The 26,388-nt window shown below is 40.1% G+C and overlaps 1 protein-coding gene across 1 annotated transcript in view; it reads left to right on the plus strand.

The window, feature by feature from the left end:
* Positions 1–14,977: 14,977 nt before the first annotated feature.
* ADAM28 (ADAM metallopeptidase domain 28) overlaps positions 14,978–26,388 on the plus strand; it is a 68,563-nt gene continuing 57,152 nt past the window's right edge. Inside the window, exons 1-4 of the mRNA XM_055579738.1 lie at positions 14,978–15,059; positions 18,790–18,893; positions 24,532–24,608; positions 26,074–26,152. Of these exons, the coding sequence (XP_055435713.1) occupies positions 14,978–15,059; positions 18,790–18,893; positions 24,532–24,608; positions 26,074–26,152 (342 nt within the window). The remainder of the gene's footprint in view (positions 15,060–18,789; positions 18,894–24,531; positions 24,609–26,073; positions 26,153–26,388) is intronic.

Here is a 26,388-nt window from a genome sequence, read left to right on the forward strand (position 1 = left end):
ACAAACTCACTCAGAAGGACAATGCAGATAGTGGAGTGCAGTTTATTACACCAGCGGGCCCAAGGCAGAGTCTCCTCTTAGCCAAGGACCCCGATCAGTTTTTGTGAAAATCTTATATACCCTAAGTGTACTTTCTCAAACCCACCTCCCCAAATTCCTTGAAATTAGTCTGGACAAGGTAAAAGAGAGATACGATCAAAGTTAACCCATGATTCATGTGTCACAAGACTAGATAAAAAGTGGATATTTATCAATATGTCTGTGGTCATATCCCGATAAACATAATGGAATTTACGACTTTGTTCTCTTACAGAGATATTAGCATATTCTTTTAGGCAACGGAGAGTCCAAGTACAAGTCCTGAGGCTCTTTTATCCAGCGGTCTGGTTTTCCATTGGTATGCCATTTCTATAGACACCAGGCACAAAGTTCAGAGTTCATTGGGAGGGTGACCATGCGTGTAGCCTAAAGTTCGCAGCCTGGCCTAAGATGGAGTCCAGCTCTGTCTGTTTCCTCCTTCAAAGGAAATCATTCCTGAATATTCATTGGAAGGACTGATGCAGAAGCTGAAGCTCCAATACTTTGGCCACCTGATGCGAAGAACTGGCTCATTGGAAAAGACCCTGATGCTGGGAAAGATTGAAGGCAGGAGGAGAAGGGGACGACAGAGGATGAGATGGTTGGGTGGCATCATCAACTTGATGGACATGAGTTTGAGCAAGCTCCGGGAGTTGGTGGTGGACAGAAAGGCCTGGTGTGCTGCAGTCCATGGGATCTCAAAGAGTCAGAAATGACTGAGCGACTGAACTGAACTGAACTGATGATGACCAAAGGTGGAGACCTCTAAATTAAATAGCATGTGAGAAAGGGAGTTTAAGCTGGACAACTGGGCTTTAGACAAGGGCTTCAGTTTGATTGAGAAGAGTAGGTTTGAAGCAGTATGTAGCTGCTACCTCCTTTAGATCTAGGCACCCTGCCATGAACAAGCCATGAGAACAATACCTAACCAAGTCAAAGTGAACTAAGAACATTAGTGCTTTAAAAAAATACTTTTATTTGTATACTTGGCTGCACGAGGTCTTAGTTGCAGGATCTTAGTTGTGGCATGCAGGCTTTTCAGTTGCGGCAAGTAGGATCCTACAATTTACTTGAGGCAGGAGTCAGATCTGTACCTCCACCGCCCACCCCCCGCCACCCCAACCAGGGTAAAGCAATTGGAGATTCATTCTCTATTGACAGAAAACTCCAAGACAAGAATAGCAGGACAATTAAGGGAGGATGCTGGGCCCTGCTCATATCACATATTTCTTGTTTCTGAAATCAGGAGACCTCCCCAACCACATATGTGCAGAAGACCAGAGGGGGAGACCTGAGGGGGAGTGATGTCAATGGATGCTCTACCCAGATGCCTCTTCAGTAGGATCCATCTTGGCTAAGAGAGGTGTGTGCACACATTGGAGGATCCAAACATGAACTGTGAAAAAGGCAAATTATAATGATTGGCTAAAGGAAAACTGGAGGAAATGCCCCATATAGGTGATTTAAACTGCCGTGCAGGTGCAACTCAGGGGCGTTCCCTCTGAGTCTGCGTATCCACACTAGTGTTCTTTTTTCCTTTTAATAAATATTTTGCTTGCTTCATTACTTTCTGTCTTTATGGAAATTCTTTTCTACAAAGCTGAAGGCCATTACTCTTGTCACTTACCACTGGTTTAGTGGCTAGGATCTGGTGTTTTCACTGCCGCGACCCAGCCTCAACCTCTGGATGGGAACCCAAGCCCTGTTTCAAGCCATTCCAGGCCGAGTCCACCTGAGATCATACCCATGACACTAGAATAGAAAGGGAAATTTGTAGTTGGATCAATCTAGACCCTCTTGCGTTTTGCAGGATGTCAAAGCACACATAATATGGGATCTTAATTTTAATTTTTATGCTAGATGAGAGATAGGGGAGAGTGTAAGTCAGCAATGGAGCATAGAAAGAGCAGAGGGATCACAGATATAAAGATGGACAATGTCTGTTTTTATTCCACCTAGAAGATAGAGTGTTTTGACAACCCTGTCTGCTTGTTAAGTACATCAGATTATGCAAATGATGCATCAGTTTGATTGGACTCAATAAATCTCTACTAATTAGCTGCTGCTGCTGCTAAGTCACTTCAGTTGTGTCGGACTCTGTGCGACCCCATAGACAGCAGCCCACCAGGCTCCCCTGTCCCTGGGATTCTCCAGGCAAGAACAACAGAGTGGGTTGCCATTGCCTTCTCCGCTTGATTAGCTACTGTTTTTTAATTTATATACTGTATGATGACAGGAATGGCCATTTCATGTTATATACCACTCCAGTATTCTTGTCTGGGAAATCCCATGAACAGAGGGGTCTGATGGGATAGTCCATGGAGTCCCAAAATATTCACACATGACTTAGCGACCAAATAACAACAACAACAAATGAAACATACCATATCTTAAAAATAGTGAATCCTTCAAGGTGACTGGACGTGGAACAACAGACTGGTTCCATATAGGGAAAGGAGTAGGTCAAGGCTGTATATTGTAACCCTGCTTATTTAACTTATATGCAGAATGCATGATGAGAAATGCTGGGTTGGAAGAAGCACAAGCTGGAATCAAGATTGCAGGGAGAAATATCAATAAATTCAGATATACAGATGACACCACCCTTATGGCAGAAAGTGAAGAAGAACTAAAGAACCTCTTGATGAAACTGAAAGAGGAGAGTGAAAAAATTGGCTTAAAACTCAACATTCAGAAAACTAAGATCATGGCATCCAGTCCCATCACTTCATGGCAAGTAGATGGGGAAACAGTGAAAACAGAGACAGACTTTCTTTTTTGGGGCTGCAAAATCTCTGCAGATGGTGATTGCAGCCATGAAATTAAAAGACACTTGCTCCTTGGAAGAAAAGCTTTGACCTTCCTAGACAGCATATTAAAAAGCAGAGGCATTACTTTGCCAACAAAGGTCCATGTAGTCAAAACTATGGTTTTTCCAGTGGTCATGTATGGATGTGAGAGTTGGACTATAAGAAAACCCAGTGCTAAAGAATTGAAGCATTTGAACTGTGGTGTTGGAGAAGACTCTTGAGAGTCCCTTGGACTGCAAGGAGATTCAACCAGTCCATCCTAAAGGAAATCATTCCTGAATATTTATTGGAAGGACTGATGTTGAAGCTGAAACTCCAATATTTTGCCACCTGATGCGAAGAACTGACTTATTTGAAAATACCCTGATCCTGGGAAAGATTGAAGGCAGGGGAAAAAGGGAACCACAGGGGATGAGAATGGTTGGATGGCATCACCAACTCAATGGACATGAGTTTGGGTAAAGTCTGGGAGTTAGTGATGGACAGGGAGGCCTGGCATGCTACAGTCCAGGAGTCACAGAGTCAGATACGACTGAGCAACTGAACTGAACTGATTCAAGGTTAGAGGGATATAGGCTGATTATAATAGTAAAGGCCTAAGCAAGAAAATAAAATCTCTGTAAATATAGTACCTGAAAAGAGATAGCAAAACCTTTTGACTTTCTTATGTAAAAATATATTTACAGAGCTTAAAAGCAAATAGCTTTCTTTCCTTTGTGTCACACTCTACATCACTACAAGTGGGAACATGATAAGTTAGAATAGCACACCTTTAAGGCAGGGTGACACCACCCTTATGGCAGAAAGTGAAGAGGAACTAAAAAGCCTCTTGATGAAAGTGAAAGTGGAGAGTGAAAAAGTTGGCTTAAAGCTCAACATTCAGAAAATGAAGATCATGGCATCCGGTCCCATCACCTCATAGGAAATAGATGGGGAAACAGTGGAAACAGTGTCAGACTTTATTTTTGGGGGCTCCAAAATCACTGCAGATGGTGACTGCAGCCATGAAATTAAAAGACGCTTACTCCTTGGAAGGAAAGTTATGACCAACCTAGATAGCATATTCAAAAGCAGAGACATTACTTTGCCAACAAAGGTCCGTCTAGTCAAGGCTATGGTTTTTCCTATGGTCATGTATAGATGTGAGGGTTGGACTGTGAAGAAAGCTGAGCGCCGAAGAATTGATGCTTTTGAACTGTGGTGTTGGAGAAGACTCTTGAGAGTCCGTTGGAGTGCAAGGAGATCCAGCCAGTCCATTCTGAAGGAGATCAGCCCTGGGATTTCTTTGGAAGGAATGATGCTAAAGCTGAAACTCCAGTACTTTGGCTACCTCATGTGAAGAGTTGACTCATTGGAAAAGACTGTGATGCTGGGAGGGATTGGGGGCAGGAGGAGAAGGGGACGACAGGGGATGAGATGGCTGGATGGCATCACTGACTCGATGGACGTGAGTCTGGGTAAATTCCGGGAGTTGGTGATGGACAGGGAGGCCTGGCGTGCTGCGATTCATGGGGTAGAAAAAAGTTGGACACGACTGAGCGACTGAACTGAACTGAACTGTACTGAAGGCTTTACCTTTGTTCTAGTTTTGACAGACTAACAGCTCTTTTATCTCTTTTCTTCTAAGACTCAGCTGCTCCTTACTTGTGGTTCAGGGGCTCTGCTTGTTTTTTGAATGATCCTCCTTCAAATCCCTAATTAGGTATCAGTAGCTTCTACTTTCCAACCACTGTGTTGGGGTTTTGGGAGTGCAATGATGACTAATGTGTATCCTAAAGGAAAGCTCAGTTTAGAGGAGAAAAGGTCTGTCTATGGTTTTTGGAAAATAATCTGACTTTTGTGTTTATTTTATGTAATTTTTAAATTACAAGAATAATAGTAAAAAATAGCAATAATTAAAAAATATGAAAAAGAAAAGTAGTGAAAACACTCACTTTCCCAGCACATACAGAAATGCCTCTCTAATTATTTGGGGATTTTTTTGCTTCTTCTTTTTTTAAAAATTCCAAATAAGTTCTTGAAGTTTTTATTTAGCTGTAACCATTTTGTATATACATTTATGGCTTCATTTTTATTCCAATATTATGTTAAGATGTCTCATAACATTAAATGTTGTTTTAAGTGGTTTAATAGTTCATTAGTTAAGTATGTCATTGACTATATACCTATCTTTTTACTTTTGGATATTTCATTTTAGTTTTATCCGTTATAGATACTGCAAGTAGCATCTTGATGCATATCTGAATTATATTTCAGACAATTTTCTAGATTCTCATTCTAATAAATTATTTGTTTAAAATATAGAAAATATTTTAAAATCTTGAATTTGACGACCAATCTGTCTTAACCTCTAAGCTTATATGTTTGTTTGTTCTTTTCTAGAGATGTGATCTGATAAATTTTCAACATGTATGCAGTATACTTTCCTGAAAAATCTCATGGACAGAGGAGCCTGACAGGCTACAGTCCAAAGGGTGACAAAGAGTTGGACACGACTGAGTGACTGAGCACACATACGTACCGTATATCTATAGAGCAGACAAAAGGAACGTATTCAGCCATGTTAAAACTTGAGTTCCCTATGCCCTACAACATACCTTTAATAGCATCCCTGGAAGCTATTTATTTACTCAGTGCCAAATCTGGGTAGTTCATTTCTGGGCACAGGGAAAACAAACGTGCCTCAGTGTTTGAATACCCTGTAGTCTGTCTCTGGGTTGTAGAAATGGTACTTTTCTGTCTGTTCCAAAAGCAACTAACTGTAAGAGTGTAGAAGTTTAAGAATATTTTAATTAAGTAAAAACACACTGAAGATCTTATGCCCAGTGGTCCCAAGATCTGCCACACATGTTTAGAAAAGATCAATGTCAAGTTTTTGATATTTTAATGACACTTCCTTCTCTAGGTTGTGGTGAAGATGATACATTTAATATAAAGCAACTGGTGCATTTCTAATCATCCAGGAAGTTTTTGCTCCCTTCTCTCTTCTTACTAAGAAGACTTTGCATCTCCTTGAGTGGGGTCAAGTTGGTGGTGAACTGAATCATGCTTTTTTCCCAGTTCCAATACTAGCATCATTTGCTTTTCTTTTGATGTGATGTTCTTTGAAATAATCAGTATGGAAAGTGGAAAGAATAGTGAGAATTCTGGACTGAAGGGATTTTTGTGAAGTTGTTTTGAGGAAGAATACAGTCTTCCATGTGTTCTATTTCTCTTTCACCCCCAAGTGAATAGGAACAGAGCTATAATGGCCCAGAGAGATGAAACTGTGATGGTAAGGTCCTCCTAGAGCTTCAGTGACAACACGCCCACCTCAACTCTACCCAAGGGGACAGAGTTCAGGACATGATTTCTCGTTCACATATCTTGATGGGCTTCCTAGGTGGCGCTAGTGGCAAAGAATCCACCTGCCAATGCAGGAGATGCAGAAGACGTGGGTTCCATCCTTGGGTAGGGGAGATCCCTTGGAGGAGGGCATGGCAATCTATTCCAGTGTTCTTGCCTGGAGAATCCCATGGAAGGAGAAGCCTGGTGGGCTAATCTTGATGGTTGTAAATAATTATTTTTGAAGATATTTTGAAGGCCTTGAATGACATAAGCATACAGAGAACACAGCATAACTATTGTGATTATTTAATCAGATACAATCTAAGAGTCTTAGTAACCTACCCATAATTGGGTCTTTATTTTCCCCATCATTCCACTCCCAGTTTTAGGTCCATCTACTCCTAAAAGGTAAGGATAAGATGTTTTAAACCTTGAACACCTCTCCAACCCATTTATCTGTGTCTATTCCAGGAGTTTCTTTTTTGAGGTGTGCAGCAGGGTGGAGAATAAGAAGAAAGGGTATCCTACTATGATACAGATACTCTGCTCCAAAATACACACCCAAAGCACCAATGAAAAGCCAGAGCTCAAGACAGATGCTCCCTGGTGTATTGATCCTCATTATTTCCTACGTGGTGCTAGATCCTTTCACTATAAATCTGATCCCAGCCAGCATGCCTAAAGGATTTTCTTTTTCTGGCAATCATCTCCCAGTGAACTGTGCTCCTGAGGAGCACACAACTATTCTTTAAAATGATAATGAAACTATTACCTAGTCCATAGGAACAATGTGAAGATAAAAAGTGTTGATTCACATATGAAAGCTCAATATATGTAATCTATTATTTTCTGAAATAGATCTCTAGTCTGAAATCTGAATCTATTTTTTCTAATTAACAACTGAATATTCTACCTCTGAGCATCCCTGGTGGCTCAGACAATAAAGCATCTGCCTGCAATGCAGGAGACCAGGGTTTGATCCCTGGGTAGGGAAGATCCCCTGGAGAAGGAAATGGCAACCCATTCCAGTATTCTTGCCTGGAAAATACCATGGATGGAGGAGCCTGGCAAGCTACAGTCCATGGGGTCACAAGGAGTTGGACACGACTGAGCTACTTCACTTTGACTAACATGTCTTAGTCATTCTTCTTCCATTTCCAGATCTCTTTCTGATTCCATTACTCTCTTTGCTGTATGAATAATCTTTTAGAAACTTGAAGTAACATATATTGCCCTCTGCTCAAGCACCACCAAGATCTTCCCGTTGCACTTGAAATAAGGTACTTAAAAGCCCAACATTATCTGGCCCTCGGCCCACATACCCAATTTCCTCTTTTCCTCTCTTTCGGTTCCTCCAGCTACGTCAGCTCATTTTTTCTTGGATATGTCAGCTGTGCTTCAGCTTGAATCCTTTTGCATTGTCTCTTCCTTCTGCAAAAATGTTCTTCCCTCATATTTTTCCATGCCTGAGTTCTCATCATTATGTTACCTACTGAATCCATCCCTGTAGGCTGGATTCTATTTAAAATAGACCAGTGAGACTTCTGAGCCATCTGAGAAAGAAGGTAAAGCTAAAGCAGATACTGACTAAAACAGCTTCTTTATAATTGATTAAAGTGAATAAGGTAAAGTGAAAGAAAATGTTAGTCACTTAGTCATATGACTCTTGTGACCACATGAACTCTAGACCGCTAGGCTCCTCTGTCCATGGAATTTTCCAGGCAAGAATACTTGATTGTGTAGCCTTTCCCTTCTTCACAGGATCTTCCTGACCTAGGGATTGAACCTATGTCTCCTCCACTGCAGGCAGATTCTTTACTGTCTGAGCCACCAGGGAAGCCCTGAAGGTAAAGATGACTTATAGCTGTGGAATAAACATGTTTGCCAGTGCTTATCCTTAGGATTCAGAAGACTCACTTACCTGTCCTAGAAATTCCACAGGGCAAGCATCTTCTGACCCACAGGAGGACTCATCTGCACAGCACCCGTGCACTGAAGGTGTTGAGAACAGAGACTCCTAATTCTCATGGCTGACATAGTCAATAAATAGGTTCAAAAATTCCCTTATGGGGGGCTTCCCTGGTGGCCTGATGGTTAAGAACCCGCTGTACAATGCAGGGGACATGGGTTCAATCACTGGTCGGGGAACTAGGATCCCACATGCCACAGAGCAACCAAGCCTAGGGACTGCAACTCCTGAGCCCAAGGGCTCTGAAAGATCTCACATGACACGAGGAAGTGTCCACGTGCTGCAACTAAGATGCAGCACAGCCAAGTAAGTTAAAAAAGGAAAATTCCCTTATGGTTGTTAGCCAATATGTGTATGATCATTTGGACATGTCTTCTCTCATTGTAATCACTGGTATAAGCATGTGTTTCAGAATCCATAAAATGATGTATATTTTTAGTGGACCAGAAATGGGTTTTGTAATAATACTTCAGTATTTTTAAAAAATAGGAATTGTATATTTATTTCTCAACAGAAATATAACTGGGTGTATACATCAGTATAAGTCAGAAAGCATGTAAGTAAGTGATCAGACAACACAAGTTCAAATCCCATTTCTGCCACTTACTAGATAGGTGACTTTGGGCACGCTACTTAATCTTTTTATTCTGTAATATAAGGAAAACTGAGTCTCAATCTCTTGAATTTTTAAACTTTTAAACCCAATTTTTTTCTTATACAAAATAGAACTAAGATATTTATTAAACAGGAGTATTATAAGAATCAATATGATAATAAACATAAAGGACCTGGAATTTAGTAAGCGGCTCTAATAAATGTTAGCTGTTTAATTAGCTATACAGTGTGAGAGCTGGACATGCCAACTTGGACTCACTACCACCTGTGACAACTCCTAATATTTTTCTGGAAATTACATTCTTTGAATCTTAAAGGCTTCCCCTAACTCCTCTTTCCTGGTTGTTATTGATGATATGAATACCCTTGGGGAGCTCAAAAGCCTTGAGCTTATAGAGTCATACATTCTTATTTCATGATAGTTTAAGTTCCCCGAGATCACTATTGTGGAAGAAGAGGCTAAGGATACAAGATAATGGAAAAGAGAATTTTACATAAATTCACACTGTAGGTGTTCCATGGTGCCCTAAATGGAAAGGAAACTCTACTATATCATGACCTACTTCTTTTTCATACTCTTTTCCCTTATAGTTTACTACAAAATATTGAGGAGAGTTCTCTGGGCTGTACAGTAAGTCCTTGCTGGTTATCTATTTTATATATAGTAGAGTGTACATACAAGTATATTTCTTATACAGATAATAAATACACATATTTGTCAAGCTACATTGAAGTTGTTCTCCTGGTGGCTTCTGGGAATATAGAATTTCACTGGACAGGGACTACTTGTAAGTGGGCAACATGGGGAAGGACAGAGAAACAATAGCAAAGGATAAAGGGATCTTGGAACCCGGCAGCAGCCAGAACTTCCGCCTGCTGTGCCATTGCCACAGGACCACAGCTCCAAGGTTGTGCAACACCTTTAGTAAACACTTCCTGAACCAGAGACAAGAATGAACCCTGGGGTTTCAGTCTGTCTCACTTGAAAGGAGGAAGGGGCAGACCAGGAGGGCAGTCTGCTTGAGTGAGAAGAGTGGATACCAGGCTCCTGGGAGCACCCAGAATGTGGCAACGGCTTCTTCTGACGGCCACCTTACTCCTTGCTCCATTTCCAGGTAGGCGTTTAACTCCTTTACAGATTCTGTTAAATACCTGCTTGCTTTTCATCTTCTCCCAACAGTTTTTTTTTTCACCAGCTTTCCTAACCAGTTTGGCAGGCTTAATCTGTTGTTTTGGGGGGCTCTGACTGATATAAATAGTATAAAGGAGAAGCAAGGGGACTTTTTGATCACTATTTACACATCTAATCTGAGAATAGGGAAGTCAGAGGGGAGATTTCATTCACCATCATTTAACCAATGAATATGATCTTTGAGTTAAAGAATGGAAGGCCTCAAAATCAACCTTGTCATTTTTAGAGTAGTTAAGATGAGGCAGATTTGACTGGTTATTACAGTGCAGGAGGCTTCAGAAAGTATCCGTTATTATTGTTGGGGCCAGTTTGACTCTTTTCATTTCGATCACATTTTTGTATTTGTTGTTCAGTTGCTCAGTCATGTCCCCGACTCTTTGTGACCACATGGACTGCATCAGGTCAGGCTTTCCTGTCCTTCACCATCTCCCAGCATTTGCTCCAACTCATGTCCATTGAGTCAGTGATGGCATCCAATCATCTCATTCTCTGTCGCCCCTTCTCCTCTTGCCTTCTTACCCCTTTTTATATTTAGTCCTCTCATTATTGGTGATAATAAATACATTGAATTAGAAATAAATATGATGCATTAGAAATAAACATTTCATATTTATAAAGCACTGTGATATTACTTGATAAAACAATGCTGCCATTAAGCTTAAGTTGATCATTCACTTCCATTTTTCTGGTTAGATCAAACATTTGTTGATTGAAAAACAGGCACAAATAAAGCTTCATTCACAAATTTCATATTGTGCCTTTTTTTTTCAATCAACAATGATTTTAGTGCTTTTCTAGATATGGGAAAATGCAAGAAATTAGGCTTATAATATCTTCTCCTAAAAGTATCTAACCGTCTGAAGGTCGGTTCTGCTAGTTTCTCCCAGAGCCAAGTGTCTCATTTCTCATCTTTGCCCTGAACTCTTGTTTCAGGCTGTGTATTGAAGATCAGTTACTACAATAGCTAGTGACTTCATTCTTGTCGTGCTAGATGGCAAGCAACAATTTTTAGTTTAAGAATTAAAAAATAGGGACTTCCCTGGCGGTGCAGTGGCTAAGACTCTGCGCTCTCAATGCAGGGGACCTGGTCAGGGAACTGGATCCCACATACTAAAAGTAAGAATTGGGGATGCTGCAAATTCTGAGTGCTGCAAATAGGACCTAGCACAGCCCAATAAATATATTTATAGATATATGTGCATGCATGTTAAGTTGCTTCAGTCCATGAGATTCTCCAGGCAGAATAACTGGAATGAGTTGTCGTGCCCTCTTCCAGGGGGTCTTCCCGACCCAGGGGTCGAGCCCAGGTCTCTTACATATCTGGCATTGGCAGGCAGATTCTTACCACTAGAGCCACCTGGGAAGCTCTTGTATGTTAGATTGGATAACACATTTCCTTTGATTATTTCTAGCTCTAGAGCTTATTGAAGTCAGCACATTAGCTTCAGTGCCTGAGACTCCTTCCCTGAAAACGTTTTCTTGGGTTTTAGAATGTTTGTTGGGACCTAGAAATGAGACTAACTTATCAACAAGAAGGATGAAGTTAGGAAGGGAAAGGCTCTCCTACCCCTTGCCCCCACTCAGTACTTGTCACTAAAAATTATTTTCCTTTTACCCTGGTTTCTGATTTCTTTTCTAGACCTGGAAACGTTTTCCATTATATCTTTCAGTATAGAACAGTGCTAGGCAAGAAAAAAAAAAAAAGGAAAGAAATTTTAAAAAGAAGGCATATATGTATACATATAGCTCATTCACCTTACTGTGAAGCAGAAGCTAACACATTATAAAGTAACAATACTCCAATAAAAATTAATTTTAAAATTGTGCTAGATATTTAAATTATTGACTTAAAATTCCTATTTTTTAAAGATAAAACTTACTAGACACCTTCTTTTCCCACATTTTCTGAAAATACAATCACTAAAAACCCTCTGGGGCCCTTTGCTTGGTTGAAACATGAGAATTGTTTGTGTACTGGCCTTATCCAACAGCATAAAGATCAAGCTGGATCCATGAACAGAATAGCTGACACTCGGTGCCACCCACATTATAGCCTTTTTGATGAAACTGGGCATCCCAACTGATTCTCTTCCCCTGTCTTTGCATTCACAATTTCCCCAAGAGACACAATATTTTTAGAAGTTGTGTCTAAAAGTATGATATCTCTGAATGCTTGGTGGTGGGGGACCAAGGTTCTGAAGTGGCTTTTGTGAGGATGGGGAGGAGAGTCCTTACAGAAAGCTCCCCTGACCCCATCTTCCATCTGGGACAGAAAGTTCCCTCTCTTCTTACCTTCCAATGTGTATTTTCAAGAGTGTTTCTATGGTCACTGAAATACCCTGATATCATTCCCATATTAATTTCTTTTCCAGCCAAATGTAAGAAGTAAAACAATTTTCATTTTCCCATCTCCTTTTGCTTGTTTGTTCATTTGTTTGTTTCTCATCACCCAGAGAAGAAACAAGAGCCACTCCCAGCATACTTTTGCCCAGTTCTTAAATATGTGAAATTTAAAAAATGAAGTAAAATCAGGCCAACTGTTTGTATTGAGCTTTACAATCTCTCAAGAAAAATAACAAAAGATTTCCTTGTGGAAAGGGGGAAAAAATTTAAAGAATGTGGAAGGTGCTTGGGGATGAAGAATTGAGACCAAGGAGAAAGGTCTTTATTTCAGGAGAAAACCCAGGGAATACAGTACCTTTTGAAATAATTTTACTTCACATTAGCAATTTCTTATCGCTTTCATCAGGTAACTAGAAGACCGAAAAGAATATCTGTAATTTAATCTTAATAACCAAAATGATAGACCTAATTAGGATGTGTTTTTTCCCTTAGTGTCTGTACATTTTTTATTACATAAAGTTTAAAATCATCAGATAGTTTGATGGGCTACAGAGAATTCCAGAACTTAAGTCAATGTCATTGCATAAACCCTAATTCAGGGCTTAACATCATGTGTTTAGTTTGGAAAGATACTTCTTTAAACAGTATCTTTGAAAAAAAAAGAAAATATCAGTATTACATACAAAAGGGCTAAACTCCAAAATGCCCCATGCATATTAAAAAATAAAGTAGCCTTCCAGATTAATGTCTGTTTTATTAATCTTGTAAACAAGATTTAACTTTTCTATAGACAGAAAAGAGCTTCCCAGGTGGTGCCAGTGGTAAAGAACCAACCTGCCAATGTAGGAGACATTGGCTTCGATCCCTAGGTTGGGAAGATCCCCTGGAGGAAGCTGTGGCAGTCCATTTCAATACTCTTGCTGGAGAATCCCATGGATAGAGGAGCCTGGCAGGCTACAGTCTATAGTGTGGAAAAGAGGCAGACATGACTGAAGTGACTTAGCACGCACACAAGTAAAGACAGAGAGAGGGAGTGAAAGAGAGACAGAAACAGGAAGGAAGAAGGAAGGGAGGGAAAATTCTAGATTAAAAAAGGTAGAGAGACGTGAAAACTAAATAAAATACCTGATCCTAGACTGGACCCTGCAATGGAATGAATAAAATACCAAAAAGGATATTGCTGGGTCAATTGACAAAATTGAAATATAGATGATAAAGTGTTGGGTCAGTGTTAAGTTTTAAAAATTTGATTGTTTGGCTATGGTGGTATAAGAGAATATTCTTATACTTAGGAAATATTGAAGTTTGTAGGAATAAAGAATCATGGTGTATCTAATGTAACTGCTGCTGCTGCTGCTAAGTCTCTTCAGTCGTGTCCGACTCTGTGCGACCCCAGAGACGGCAGCCCACCAGGCTCCCTGATCCCTGGGATTCTCCAGGCAAGAACACTGGAGTAGGTTGCCATTTCCTTCTCCAAGGCAGGAAAGTGAAAAGTGAAAGTGAAGTCACTCAGTAGTGTCCGACTCTTAGCGACCCCAAGACTGCAGTCTACAAGGCTCCTCCATCCATGGGATTTTCCAAGCAAGAGTACTGGAGTGGGGTGCCATCACCTTCTCCGAATGTAACTACTCATCCTCAAATGGTTAGAAAAAATTGAATGTATACGTATATATACACACACATGTATATAACATATGTATATATGTGAGAGACTGAGAATATGCAAAATTTTTAGTAAGAACAACCTCAAAATATTGGTGGTGTACAAGAATACTTTATTTCTCACTCATCAGCATGTTTTGAAAAGGGTGAATCTGTGAATTAGGTAAATCTGGGCAAAGGATGTTGTTTGAACTATTCCTATTCTTGCAAGTCTCATATACATTTGAATTTATTTCCAAATAAAAAGGGTTTAACAGTCCAAAAATAAAAGATTTAACTTTTCTAAAACTATTAAACAGTGTAAATAATGATCTAACCCAACCCCAAATAACAATTTTCTTTTTTGATCCAGTTCTGCTAGTTAGAACTAATCTAGTTTGTGAGTTCTGTGGGAGAGAGAAAAGCAAGTGTTGAAATGAATTAATGGAAACATATTGTGTTTCATCTCAGATTTGTGGAATTCCTGGATGGCAGTTAGTTGTGATCATTCCACAGGCTTCAGAGTAATTAGCCTGATGTTCTTCAGCTGGGAGGAGACTGCAGTCTCTCCATCACACTTAAGGACGAATGAGCCAAATAACATCTGGGTCCATTGCCTCTTTTTTCCTGCTGCATAATTAGTTATATCTCAAGTCTCATTCTTTCAGGGGCCTTCTTGGTTTCAGAAAAAGAAGGACCATTAAGGGAAATTCTATCTGTTTTCCTTAGAGATGTCCTGTGTTGTAAGAGCATTAAGAACTGGAAATCTGTTCACTTCAAACTGAAAAAAATATGAGAGGTTGCTGGAAGCTTTTGAAAAACTCTGGTAGTTTAGTTTATTCATTGATTTAATTTGGTTGTCCATTGGAAGTGTTTGGCCATCAAACAAAGAGTTGGAAAGACATTTCTCCACAGATTTACACATTTAGACTTCACATTAAAGAGTCAGTTGATGATTTCTGATTTCATGAAATGTTAGAATTTGGATTATGAACTGGGTGCATGGAGATCAATGTGGACATCAGAGAAAACTTGTGCTGGGTGGATTTGCCTGTTTCCACTCACCACCTCCGGTGGGGAGCATGTGAGTGTTATCACCCTCTGCTTTAAAAAAAGAATTAGTTGAATAGTTATTTTTTTATGACCTGAGGGCAGCTTGGACTAATATTCCCCATCAGAATAATGTGTATTATGAATGAAAGCCATTTTTCATGCAGCATTTTTAGAAGAGTTACTCTGGTTGCAGCATTGGTGGAATATATGGCTTCATGAGCTCCACATTAATGGGACTAATTGTGTTGATTGGACACAATCACCAGACAGCACATGGGTGCCTTTGGTGTATTTATACACAGAGTAATGGGAAGCTGTAGGGAATTGTGTTGCTGCTGCTGCTAAGTCGCTTCAGTCGTGTCCGACTCTGTGCGACCCCATAGACGGCAGCCCACCAGGCTCTGCCGTCCCTGGGATTCTCCAGGCAAGAACACTGGAGTGGGTTGCCATTTCCTTCTCCAATGCAGGAAAGTGAAAAGTGAAAGTGAAGTCGCTCAGTCATGTCCGACTCTTAGTGACCCTATGAACTGCAGCCCACCAGGCTCCTCCATCCATGGGATTTTCCAGGCAAGAGTACTGGAGTGGGGTGCCATTGCCTTCTCTGAATTGTGTTGCTACCATCAGGTAATTTCTGGATAGAGTAATGTCTGTGATTTTTAATAAGCTGTCTAGATTTGTCATAGATTTTCTTCCAAGGAACAAGCATATTAAAAAGCGAGACATTACTTTGCTGATAAAGGTCCATAATAGTAAAAGCTATGGTTTTTCCAGTAGTCATGTATGGATGTGAAAACTGGACCACAAAGAAGGATGAGTGCCAGAGAATTGATGCTTTTGAACTGTGGTGTTGGAGAAGACTCTCGAGAGTCCCTTGGACTGCAAGGAAATCAAACCTTCAAGGAGATCAATCCTAAAGGAAATAAGTCCTGAATATTCATTGGAAGGACTGATGCTGAAGTCGTCAGTACTTTGGCCACCTGATGTGAAGAGCCAACTCATTAGAAATGACCCTGATGCTGGGAAAGATTGAAGGCAGGAGGAGAAGGGGACAACAGAGGACAAGATGGTTGGATGGCATCACTGACTCAATGGATATGAACTTGAGCAAGCTCTGGGAGATGATGAAGAGCAAGTAAGCCTGGTGTTATGCAGTCCACGGGGTCACAAAAAGTTGGACACAACTTAGCGACTGAGGGACTGCACAACAACAACAGTGACAATTTTCACTAGATGGAAAGAAAATGACTGATTTAATATTCCTCTAAGATTTTGAACTTCAGTTATGAACTATTAAAACTAATGCTATTATTTTCCTTTACCAAAAATTAACTAAATAAAAATAAAAGATGCCCAGACTGCTTGAACTGTCCTTAGAGATCATTTAATTCGACCTCTTTTTCTGAACAATTAAAAAACCCAAACTAAATCCAAAGTTAAGGTAAGTGTTGATGTCATGGCTTTAAGTGTTTTGGGAATGTTTTTAAGGGTAAATCTTGAGTGGGTGAAAGAAAAGCCATTTCATTACTTAAGCACTCCATTTTGAACCCAATGAGCTCTTTGCCAATTTAATCATGTTTCCTATCCTTCAGAGTTAAATGCAAATGGCTCTAAGAATGGTCAGATGAATGAAAAACAGCCTAAAATGATAAAACAAAATCAACATCACTAAGCAATTTTGGAAAGTTTCTACTTTAGTTTCTGAAGAAACTTTGAGAAAATAAACACTTTTCTTCTCTGGAACATCATTGGGATAGGTGTACACTCATGCAAGTTGATTAATGAAAAATACTGTTTTTTTTGCTAAAAGATCAGCCACAGTCACATAAATTTGTATTATCATAGAATTTAGGTTTGTCTATTTTAATTAATTTATTTATTATTATTATTATAATTTTTAAATTTCTGGCTGCCTTGGGTTTTTTTCCCAACACGTGTGATCTTAGTTCCCTTGTCTCCTGCATTGGCAGGCTGATTCTTAACCACTGGATCACCAGGGAAGGCCCTAGCTTTACCTATTTTACTAAGCCAAGAATACCCTCGAGTCATTTAAAGCCTTCGCAGTCACAGTTAGGACCTAACTTCTGGGTTGGCCAGAAGTTTCCAACCAAGTTGTACACCTTGATTTCCCTGTACGTACATTCTGTGCTGAACCATGTGGGCAAATAAAAAAGAAAATAGAAAATTTTGTGTTAGCTTTGGGAAATCTGAATTTCTCTTAAAAAAAAAAAAAAGAAAACTTCTAGAAGCAACATTGATATGAGATCTCAAGATGCAGATAGAAATTGAAGCTTTCCAATTCTCTTTCAACATAACTGCAGGCTCAAAAATCTTCCTTCCTGAGCAGTGCTAGTGTTCTAATTGTCTGCTTCTCCAATTTCCTTTTTTTTTTTGGTTTAAACAATAGAAGTTTATTTTCTCACAGTCTGGAGGCTGAAAGTCCAGGATCACAGTTTCTACAGGTTCGGCCTCTCCGGAGGTCTCTCCCGTTAACCTCCAGATGGCTGCCTTTCAGTTGTGTCCTCATGGGCTCTCCTCCGTGTATCCACATGTGTGTGTCCTACTTCCTCTTCTTTCAAGGACACCACTCGGGTTAGATTTGGATGCACTCTAATGGCCACACGTTAGCTTAATCGCCCATTTAAAGGTTCTGTTTCTGAAACAGTAAGTTCTGCGGTACTGGAGACTAGGGCTTCAACATATGAATTCTGAGAGGATGCAACTCAAGCTGTAAGAGCATCAAATTCTACTCCGTGAGGTCGTGACATGTAGCATCCCCGCCAGCAATGCCTGGAGAACCTTTCTTCACAGCCTCACCAACCGAGGACATTGCCCAACTTTGGAATTGCTGACAAACACTGAGATATGCCGATCTCAGTGTAGCTGTCTCTGTAAATTTTTTGTTGAAGTATGACATGTATGAAGTAAAGTACACAAATTAAAGGCCCCATTAATTTCTCCAAAGTGAACATGCATGTATATTCACTGCCCAAACCAAGAAGGGAGATTGACCTTGTCCTGGAAGCCTGCCTCAAGCCCCCCTCAGTCACTTATTCCCTCCCAAGGTGACACTCATCTGACTTCTATCACCCCATTCTATGAGCCTCTTTTTTGAACGTGATATAAATAATATATTACTCTGCTTTTTTGGTATTTGTATGCAAAAACATGAAGTTTTGTCTGTTCTGCAAAAGTGAGCCCAATCTATGGAGCTGGTACTGGAGACTTTTCCTACTGATTTAGTTTCCTTCCCTAGTAAAAATTATTGCTGTTGAAAAACCCAACAGAAATATACTTGAATCTGAAATGGCATCCATTCATTATTTAATTTTTATAACACCGTGTAGTTTCAGAGTGCTTCAATTTGATCATTCTGACACTGATTAGCTTTCTGGAGGATTAGTTTGATTCATTCTCTCCTATCCTGGTTTTGTCTGTACTGTTTGCTTCATTCCTCTAGGGATCCTAGAGGCAAAGAGAAGTGGGGAAATTCCAAAGAAATATATTCACCAAGCTGAGAAACTCTGGTAAACTTTCAGTGGAAAAAATATCTGAAGATATAGGTTAAAGATATGAGAGAAAGAGCGGGTTTCTGCTTTCGTTGGTTGTTTCTGAGGTTGGCACTTGTATAACTCTCTCATATAACTCAGTTAAAGCCCCTGCCTGTGGCATCATTCATTAGCAATGCCATCAGGAAGGCCATTACCTAGTAGCCTATGTTAGTTCTACTTAGCTGAATCTTCTCCAACTTTTTTTTTTCTCAGTAAATTCTATAAAAGAGCTTCCAGGAGTACAAAACTATGAAGTGGTTTATCCCAAAAGACTTCATCCACGACATAAAAGAGAGGTCAAGGATCCAGGTCAACAGGTACAACTTTTGATTTAATAAAGAATTTTAAATATATACATGCACACACATATCACACACATATATGGGCTTCCCTGGTGTTTCAGAGGTAAAGAATCCACCTGCCAATGCAGGAGACTCTGGTTCTAGCCCTGGGTTGGGAAGATCCCCAGAGGAGGAAATGGCACCCCACTCTAGTATTTTTGCCTGGGAAATTCCATGGACAGAAGAGCTTGGTGGGCTTTAGTCCATGGGGTTGCAAACAGTCAGATATAGATATACACACTTCCCTGGTTGCTCAGAGGGTAAAGCATCTACTTGCAATGCGGGATACCCGGGTTCAATCTCTGGGTCAGGAAGAACCCCTTTAGAAGGAAATGACAACCCACTCCAGTACTCTTGCCTGGAAAATCCCATGGACGCAGAAACCTGGTAGACTACAGTCCATGGGGTCACAAAGAGTCGGACATGACTGAATGACTTCACTTTCATGTTCATATATATATATATAAATATATTTCATATATAAGTATATACATTTTTTGCAGATAGACATATACACATTTGTGTATGTTTTTGACCAATATTATTTTTATTAATCTTCATGATAACCCAACATTCTATTATTAGCTTTATTTTGATGCTAAAATTCTGACAGTTGAAATAAACTATCCAAGGTCACACAGAGAGCAAACTTTAATTACTTATGGCAATTAATAATTCATTCTGTTACTTTTAAAGAATTTTATACAGTATTTTTTATCTCCATCTATCTATCATCATCTTTAGATATATGGTGATGGCGGTTTAGTCGGTAAGTCGTGTCCAACTCTTGCGACCCCATGGATCCTTGCCAGGCTCCACATAAAAACAAAACTGTGAACACTAAAATTGAAGTAAAAAAATAAAATATTGTGGGTTAATGCATGCATAGATGTGTAGCAAATTAGGATTAATTACTGTAATTAAACACAAAATTTACCCTGCTTTTTTCAAAAGAAGTGGTTATTAAAGTTTGTAGAATTCTTACCACTTGACAAAACACACATTCTCAGTCAAAAGACAGAAGGTGAAACATGATGATTCACTCCACAGCAACTTTCTAATTACCTACACCTGCAATTCTTTTGCTGAGAGCCAGGAAAATACAAATATATGAGATGGAAATAGCTTTTACATCTACCTACTGTAAGATGAAACTCACTGGAAGACTTCCTTGGTGGCTCAGACAATAAATCGTCTGTCTACAATGCGGGAGAGCCGGGTTCGATCCCTGGGTCGGGAAGATCCCCTGGAGAAGGAAATGGCAATCCACTCCAGTACTATTGCCTGGAAAATCCCATGGACAGAGGAGCCTGGTAGGCTACAGTCCATGGGGTCGCAAAGAGTTGGACACGACTGAGCGACTTCACTCACTCACTCACTCACTCTCTGTAAGATGAAACTCACTGGAAGTTCATATTCCCCAACTGGACAAAGTTCCTCACAGGTTATTCTTTCTGACGCAAACACATGTATAACAACTAAAGTCAGAGAAGACTCTCTTTCCCAAAATAATAGTCTCTGAACAAAATGTTTCTGCCAAATTTATATAGGACCCATATGTATTGGCTTCTGTGTCAATATTACTTTCTTCAAAAGCTCTCTGGCAGTATCTTAAAAATGCCAGCTACCTTTCTTACTGAGTATTTTGAGGTGGAAACCAAGTTCTTGGAAATGATCTTGGTGATTTCTGTATTGAAACTTTTGGTCTTTCTTGTGCAAATAATTAATTAGCAATTACTTGAAACATTGAGAATTTCTAATGCCTGACTTAGGGGACCTACATAGATCTCAGTCTGAATTGATCACTTCTCAAGGCAATCTGCCTGCAGTGCAGGAGACACAGGAGATGTGGGCTTAATCCCCGTGTCGAAAAAATCCCCTGGAGGAGGAGATGGCAACCCAATTACAGTATTCTTGCCAGGAAAGTATCACAGATAGAGGGGCCTCATGGGCTACAGTCTGTGGCTTTGCAGAGTCAGATCAACTGAGCTCACTTAAGGCAAGATAGAGGACTCTTGTACTTATACAACTGTGCCCCCTGCTGGACCAGAGCAGTAAGGCACAAGCATTACCTGTCAGGTGTGCCAAGAACATGGCCCCATCTCTCTGACTTCATCACACTTGTCCAAGTCACTTAAGATTTGAGCTGGAGTGAAGTAATCCTTTGATAACTTTTCTGGAGGAGGCACTAATAGTCAAGGTAGAATTTTAAAGATTTTATTCATGATTGTATTCTTGATTGTATGTTACATACACGGCATAAAGAGGCGTGAATAAGCCTTTGTGGGATAAGTGAGGAAATAAATAAGTAAACAAATAGATGAATGAATGAGTATAAGTGGAATACATTTCCTATATACCTGCATAGATGCATCTTCAGCAAATACTTAGTCAAGGTCCCTGATGTTGAAACTTACATTCTGAAGTCGATCACTATTCTTCCTAGAATTCTGCCTTCAGATCACACACTTCCTTAGAGGCCAAAACCATCCTGCTGTCAGCCTAGGACACAAAGTAGAATATCTGGCAGCACAATGTGTGCTGTGCTTAGTCACTCAGTCATGTCCGACTCTTTGTGACCCCATGGCCTTTAGCCTGTCAGGCTCCTCTGTCCATGGGGATTCTTCAGGCAAGGGTACTGGAGTGGGTTGCCATGCCCTCCCCCAGTGGATCTTCCCTACTGGGATTGAACTCAGGTCTCCCGTATTGCAGGTGGATTCTTTACAAACTGAGCCACCTGGGGAAGCCCGGCACCACAGTGCCTCCCCTATAGTGCAAACAATTTCAGACCTTACCTTGGTCCAACAGGGTTTCTAGAGCTTAGATTACCATATGTTATGATCACAGTTGTGCCACTAGAATTAAGAAACTCCCTGGACTTCTGCGGTTTCCTTGGTGTGATTGCTTGCCATTATCCAGTTCTGCTTCCATCCCAGAAGCATCCAGAACTATGACCTTCCCAATCCACCCAGTAGTCCTTACCAATGGTGTTTCCTAGAGGGAAATTTTATTTATATATCCCTGTGCCCAGCTAATCTTACTCAGTGGGCTCCAAGTCACTTCCTTCTAGTAGAATCTCTCCAAATCAAGGTGCCAATTTCCTCTCCCAACCCCTAATTCAAAGCCTAGATAGACGAGAAATAAGACACACTTCTTACTAGCAGGCATTGTCCTTCACCATGAACTTCTACTTGAGAAGTGCAGTTGTAACGTTACCCAGTCCTCACTCTCTAGTGCTCAGTCACTCAGTCATGTCTGAGTCTTCGCGACCCCATGGTTGGTAGCCCATCAGGCTCCTCTGTCCATGGGATTTTCCAGGCAAGAAAATGGAATGGGTGCCACATCCTTCTCTACGGGATCTTCCTGACCCAGGGATCAAACCCTTGTCTACGGTGTCTTCTGCATTGGCAGGTGATTCTTTACCACTGAACCACCGGGGAAGCCCTCTTTCCCATAGTCTCTGGTTTTCTTCTTTGCTGTTTCCTTTCATCCATACCCTTTATGTTAATATCAGCTAAAACTTCCATTCTACAATTATCTTTTCTGAAATAACCGCCAACTAATATTGGGTTGGCCAAAAAGTTCTTTTGGGTTTATATCAGAAAAACCCAAACAAACATTTTGGTCAACCCAATATTTTAGCTCACTATCCACCACAAACCTTTCATGACAGAAAATAGATATTGGGAAGGCTCTTCTGTATGGAAGGTCAAATCTAGTATTCTCCTGATATTTTCATTCTATCTGGCCTTTCTTAAACCTGAACAAAAAGTGGTGACAATAATTCCCCTTGACATTTGTTTTCAACCTTCAGGCTTTTTGCAGCTCCTGTTATTCATGAAAATGAACTCAATTACAACATCTTCCCCGCATTTAGACCCACAGTGTAGGATATTTATAGTCCTGGATTTTTAACACCAGATGAGCCTTCAAAAGCTGATCACTTAAAGGAAATTTGGGCTGAAATAACTGACCTTGGAGATGGCAAATCCCTGTACAATATTTTGAATGGATGGCTCTTTCTTTTTTAAAAAAAGTTTTATTTATTTTATTTATTATTATTATTTTGGCTGTGCATGGTCTTTGTTGCAGTGTACAGGCTTCTCATTGCAGTAGCTTCTCTTATTGTAGAGCATGGGCTATAAGGCTTGTGAGCTTCAGTAGTTGTGACATCATGGGTTCAGTTGCTGTGATTCACGGGCATAGTTGCAGCTGCGGCATATGGAATCTTCTCAGAGCAGGGATCGAACCCCCGTCCCCTGCATTGGCAGGTGAATTCTTATCCACTTCGCCACCAGGGACGTCTAGATGGCTCTAACTTTCTGTTGTCCTTGGATGAGCTCAGGTCCTATTCCCTTTCTCAGGACAGGGAGGAGACAGGAAAGCTTGACCTTAAATGCAACACAGCAGTGGAAACAGCACTCAGCTCATAAGTGGTGCTCCATTGCATTTGGTCTGCCATATTGGATCTCTTTAATAATAACAATGTCCTGGCACTTCCCAGAGAATTGGTAGATATTATGTGCCACCATGGCTTATAATCCTGCTTTAAATCCTTCGATAGAGACCTGTCTCCTCCTGTATATATAAATCTAAACTTAAAATAGTTCTTTTCTACACAGTGTACTAGAAGTGACATTGTCTTCTCTTTCTGAACACCTGAGACTGTATTTTCTTCCCAATGACCTCTTCCTGCCTTCAAGTACAAATTTGTTTTATTTTTCCCATATTCTGCCCTCTACTTAGCCTTGAGAAGACCTATAGACCACATTAGTGAGGACTTTCTTGGTGGTACGGTAATAAGAATCTGCCTACCAATGCAGGAGATAGGGGTTCTATCCCTGGTTGGGATGGTTCCACATGCCACGTGCACCACAACTACTGACCCCATTCTCCAGAGCCCTTGGGCTGCAACTACTGAAGCCTGGGTGCCACGGAGCCCATGCTCCTCAACAAGAGAAATCACCCCGATGAGAATCTTGTGCACAGCAATGAAGAGTAGCCCCCACTCACCACAACTAGAGAAAGTGTACCCAGCAACAAAGACACAGCGCTATCAAGAAAAGACGTTAGTGAGGGCTTGCAGGTCTTTGGGTCTGTGTGCATACTAGTTTTTCTTCTCAAACCACTTCCCCATGCTGCATCACCTGTTCAGTTCATATCTTAGCTTTCCTTATTTCCTCAGGAAAGCCTTTCCTGCCCTTAAGGTATCAGACATCCTACCCTGCTTCCATATTCAAGCCCCTTATCACAGGCAACTCACTTTTATTGTGTCTTTTTCACAAGGCTATAAGTTTTCTGATAGTAGGTACAATTTTTTCCTGCTTAGAAGCCCATTCCCAGAATTAAACAGTGTCTGGCATGTAACCGGCACTCAGTCTTTGTAGAATGAGCAACTGGATGGAGGGATAGATGGCTTGGCATAAAGATCTCAGATAATTTGTCTATTCAGTTGGCAGTCATTTGATTTGTTAAAAGTGACAGAAGTAGACATTTGGGATTACAGCAATTACTGGAGAAAAAAAGCAGGCACTGTTTCCAGTGATGAACATAGCCAAATGAATATGTGTATGTATGTTTTTAATTAACAATAAATGTTTGTGTATTTTTGCAGGAAAATTTTGAAACTGAATTGAAGTATGAAATGACGGTTAATGGAAAAATCGCAGTGCTTTACTTGAAAAAAAACAAGTAAGTGCCTTTACTTCTAATGTTATCCTCACCAACAACCAGTTAGCATATGGAAACTGTGCTAATTGAGTCTGTTACTACTTAGGGGCTCTTGGAAATCTTGGATATTCAGCTTTTACTCTCAATTGACCCAATGGGTTCCTTGAATATTTGTTCCTACTGAAGTAGTAGAGACACATTGAGTAAAACCACAGTTGACTAGTGTTCTGATAGTTGGAGTCATAAAACACAATGCAAGCAGACATATATTTTAGCAATTTCTATGAAATAGCATAGAGTTTTAAATCTTCCCATGCATTATTGCATTTTATTATTTTAACACTGAAAGATTAGCTATCAAAACATTTTGCAACTATTTTTATTAGAAAAAAGACATATATGTGTTAAATTCTAGAGCCAAAATTCAAATCTGTGGTAAAATCAAAATTGGGGTCCCCTAATTGCAACACCAATTTGCTTTCTACCCACATCCACCAACCTTCCATGTTCTCAAACATTCCATTGTCTCTGATTCCTTCAGTCAGTTCATCTAAATTCAACATTGCTTTTCAAACTTCACTGCCTCAGCTCCCATCCAGATCTTGATCATCTTATGTCTATACTATTTCCAAAGTAGTTTTCCCTCGTTCTACTCCTTCAAGGTTTTTTAATCCCTAAACTGTTCAATATAGGAACAACAAGATGCTTTCCCCTCCTCAAATAGACTATTACCTTTTACAAAAAGTCACAACTGACTAGAGTATGAAAATAGTTTGATGCAAAGGAAATTGTACAGGCTTTGAATTCAAGCAGACCTGGATACATTCTTTGTCACTATTTAATCCCATCTGAAATATAAGGAAGATAATATTTATCTTGTTCGACTGTTGAAATGATTAAATGTTACACATAATATATCTATTCCAGCGGCCAGGATAGAGACAGCATCTAATACATATTAGTTACTCCCTTTTCTCCTTGCCCTACCTCTTTAAAAAAAATATTCAGACTCCTATTTGCTGGTGAGTCGTTGAAAGAATTTTAAGAAGCTCAGTGAAAACGCTGAAAGGTCCCTAACTGCCAAGTGCAAGTCAATTTTCAATACACTTTCCACTGGTGCAATTGTTAACAGTTACTGGTAACTGACAAGGACTGGGTGGAAAAGGCAGTCATTTGAAGCTGGGGGTGGGGCGAGCCTTGCTCTTTTCAGTCATTTTTATCAACCTTGCCCATTTCAGTTCTCTTTCTTCCTCTAATCGCTCCTCTGACAAGCATGCAAAGTTTGATGAGGAAACAGACATTTTTGCACACTACTCAGGAATTTCCCTGCCTTTCTCACTCCCTCCAGTTTAAGTACCTCTTTCATGTTGGATTCATTTTGGAGGACTAGGAGGAAAAGCTCACCACATCCAGGAAAATCTCTCAGCTGAATCACCAGACTTCGCAGTTAGCATGAATAAACATGATATTTCTTTTTTTCCCCCAGGAATCTCCTTGCACCAGGCTACACAGAAACATATTATAATTCCAGTGGAAAGGCAGTCACCACGAGCCCACAGATCATGGTAAAACAGAGTATCCTAGATTCACTGTTAATTGGGGGTGTGACCCACATACCCAGAGGCAGTGTCTTTGCCAGACAATTAGTGAAAGTGAAATGGTGTTATAGCAATGTTGTTTTTTTCAGCTGTAATAATTCATTATTTTTTAATTTTTTTTATTGGAGTAGAGTTGATTTAGAACATTGTAAAGTTGTACAGCAACTTTCAGGTGTATAACAGAAGTAATTCAGTCATACATA

The sequence above is a fragment of the Bubalus kerabau genome, chromosome 4, assembly GCF_029407905.1.
Source record: "Bubalus kerabau isolate K-KA32 ecotype Philippines breed swamp buffalo chromosome 4, PCC_UOA_SB_1v2, whole genome shotgun sequence".
NCBI lineage: Eukaryota > Metazoa > Chordata > Mammalia > Artiodactyla > Bovidae > Bubalus > Bubalus kerabau.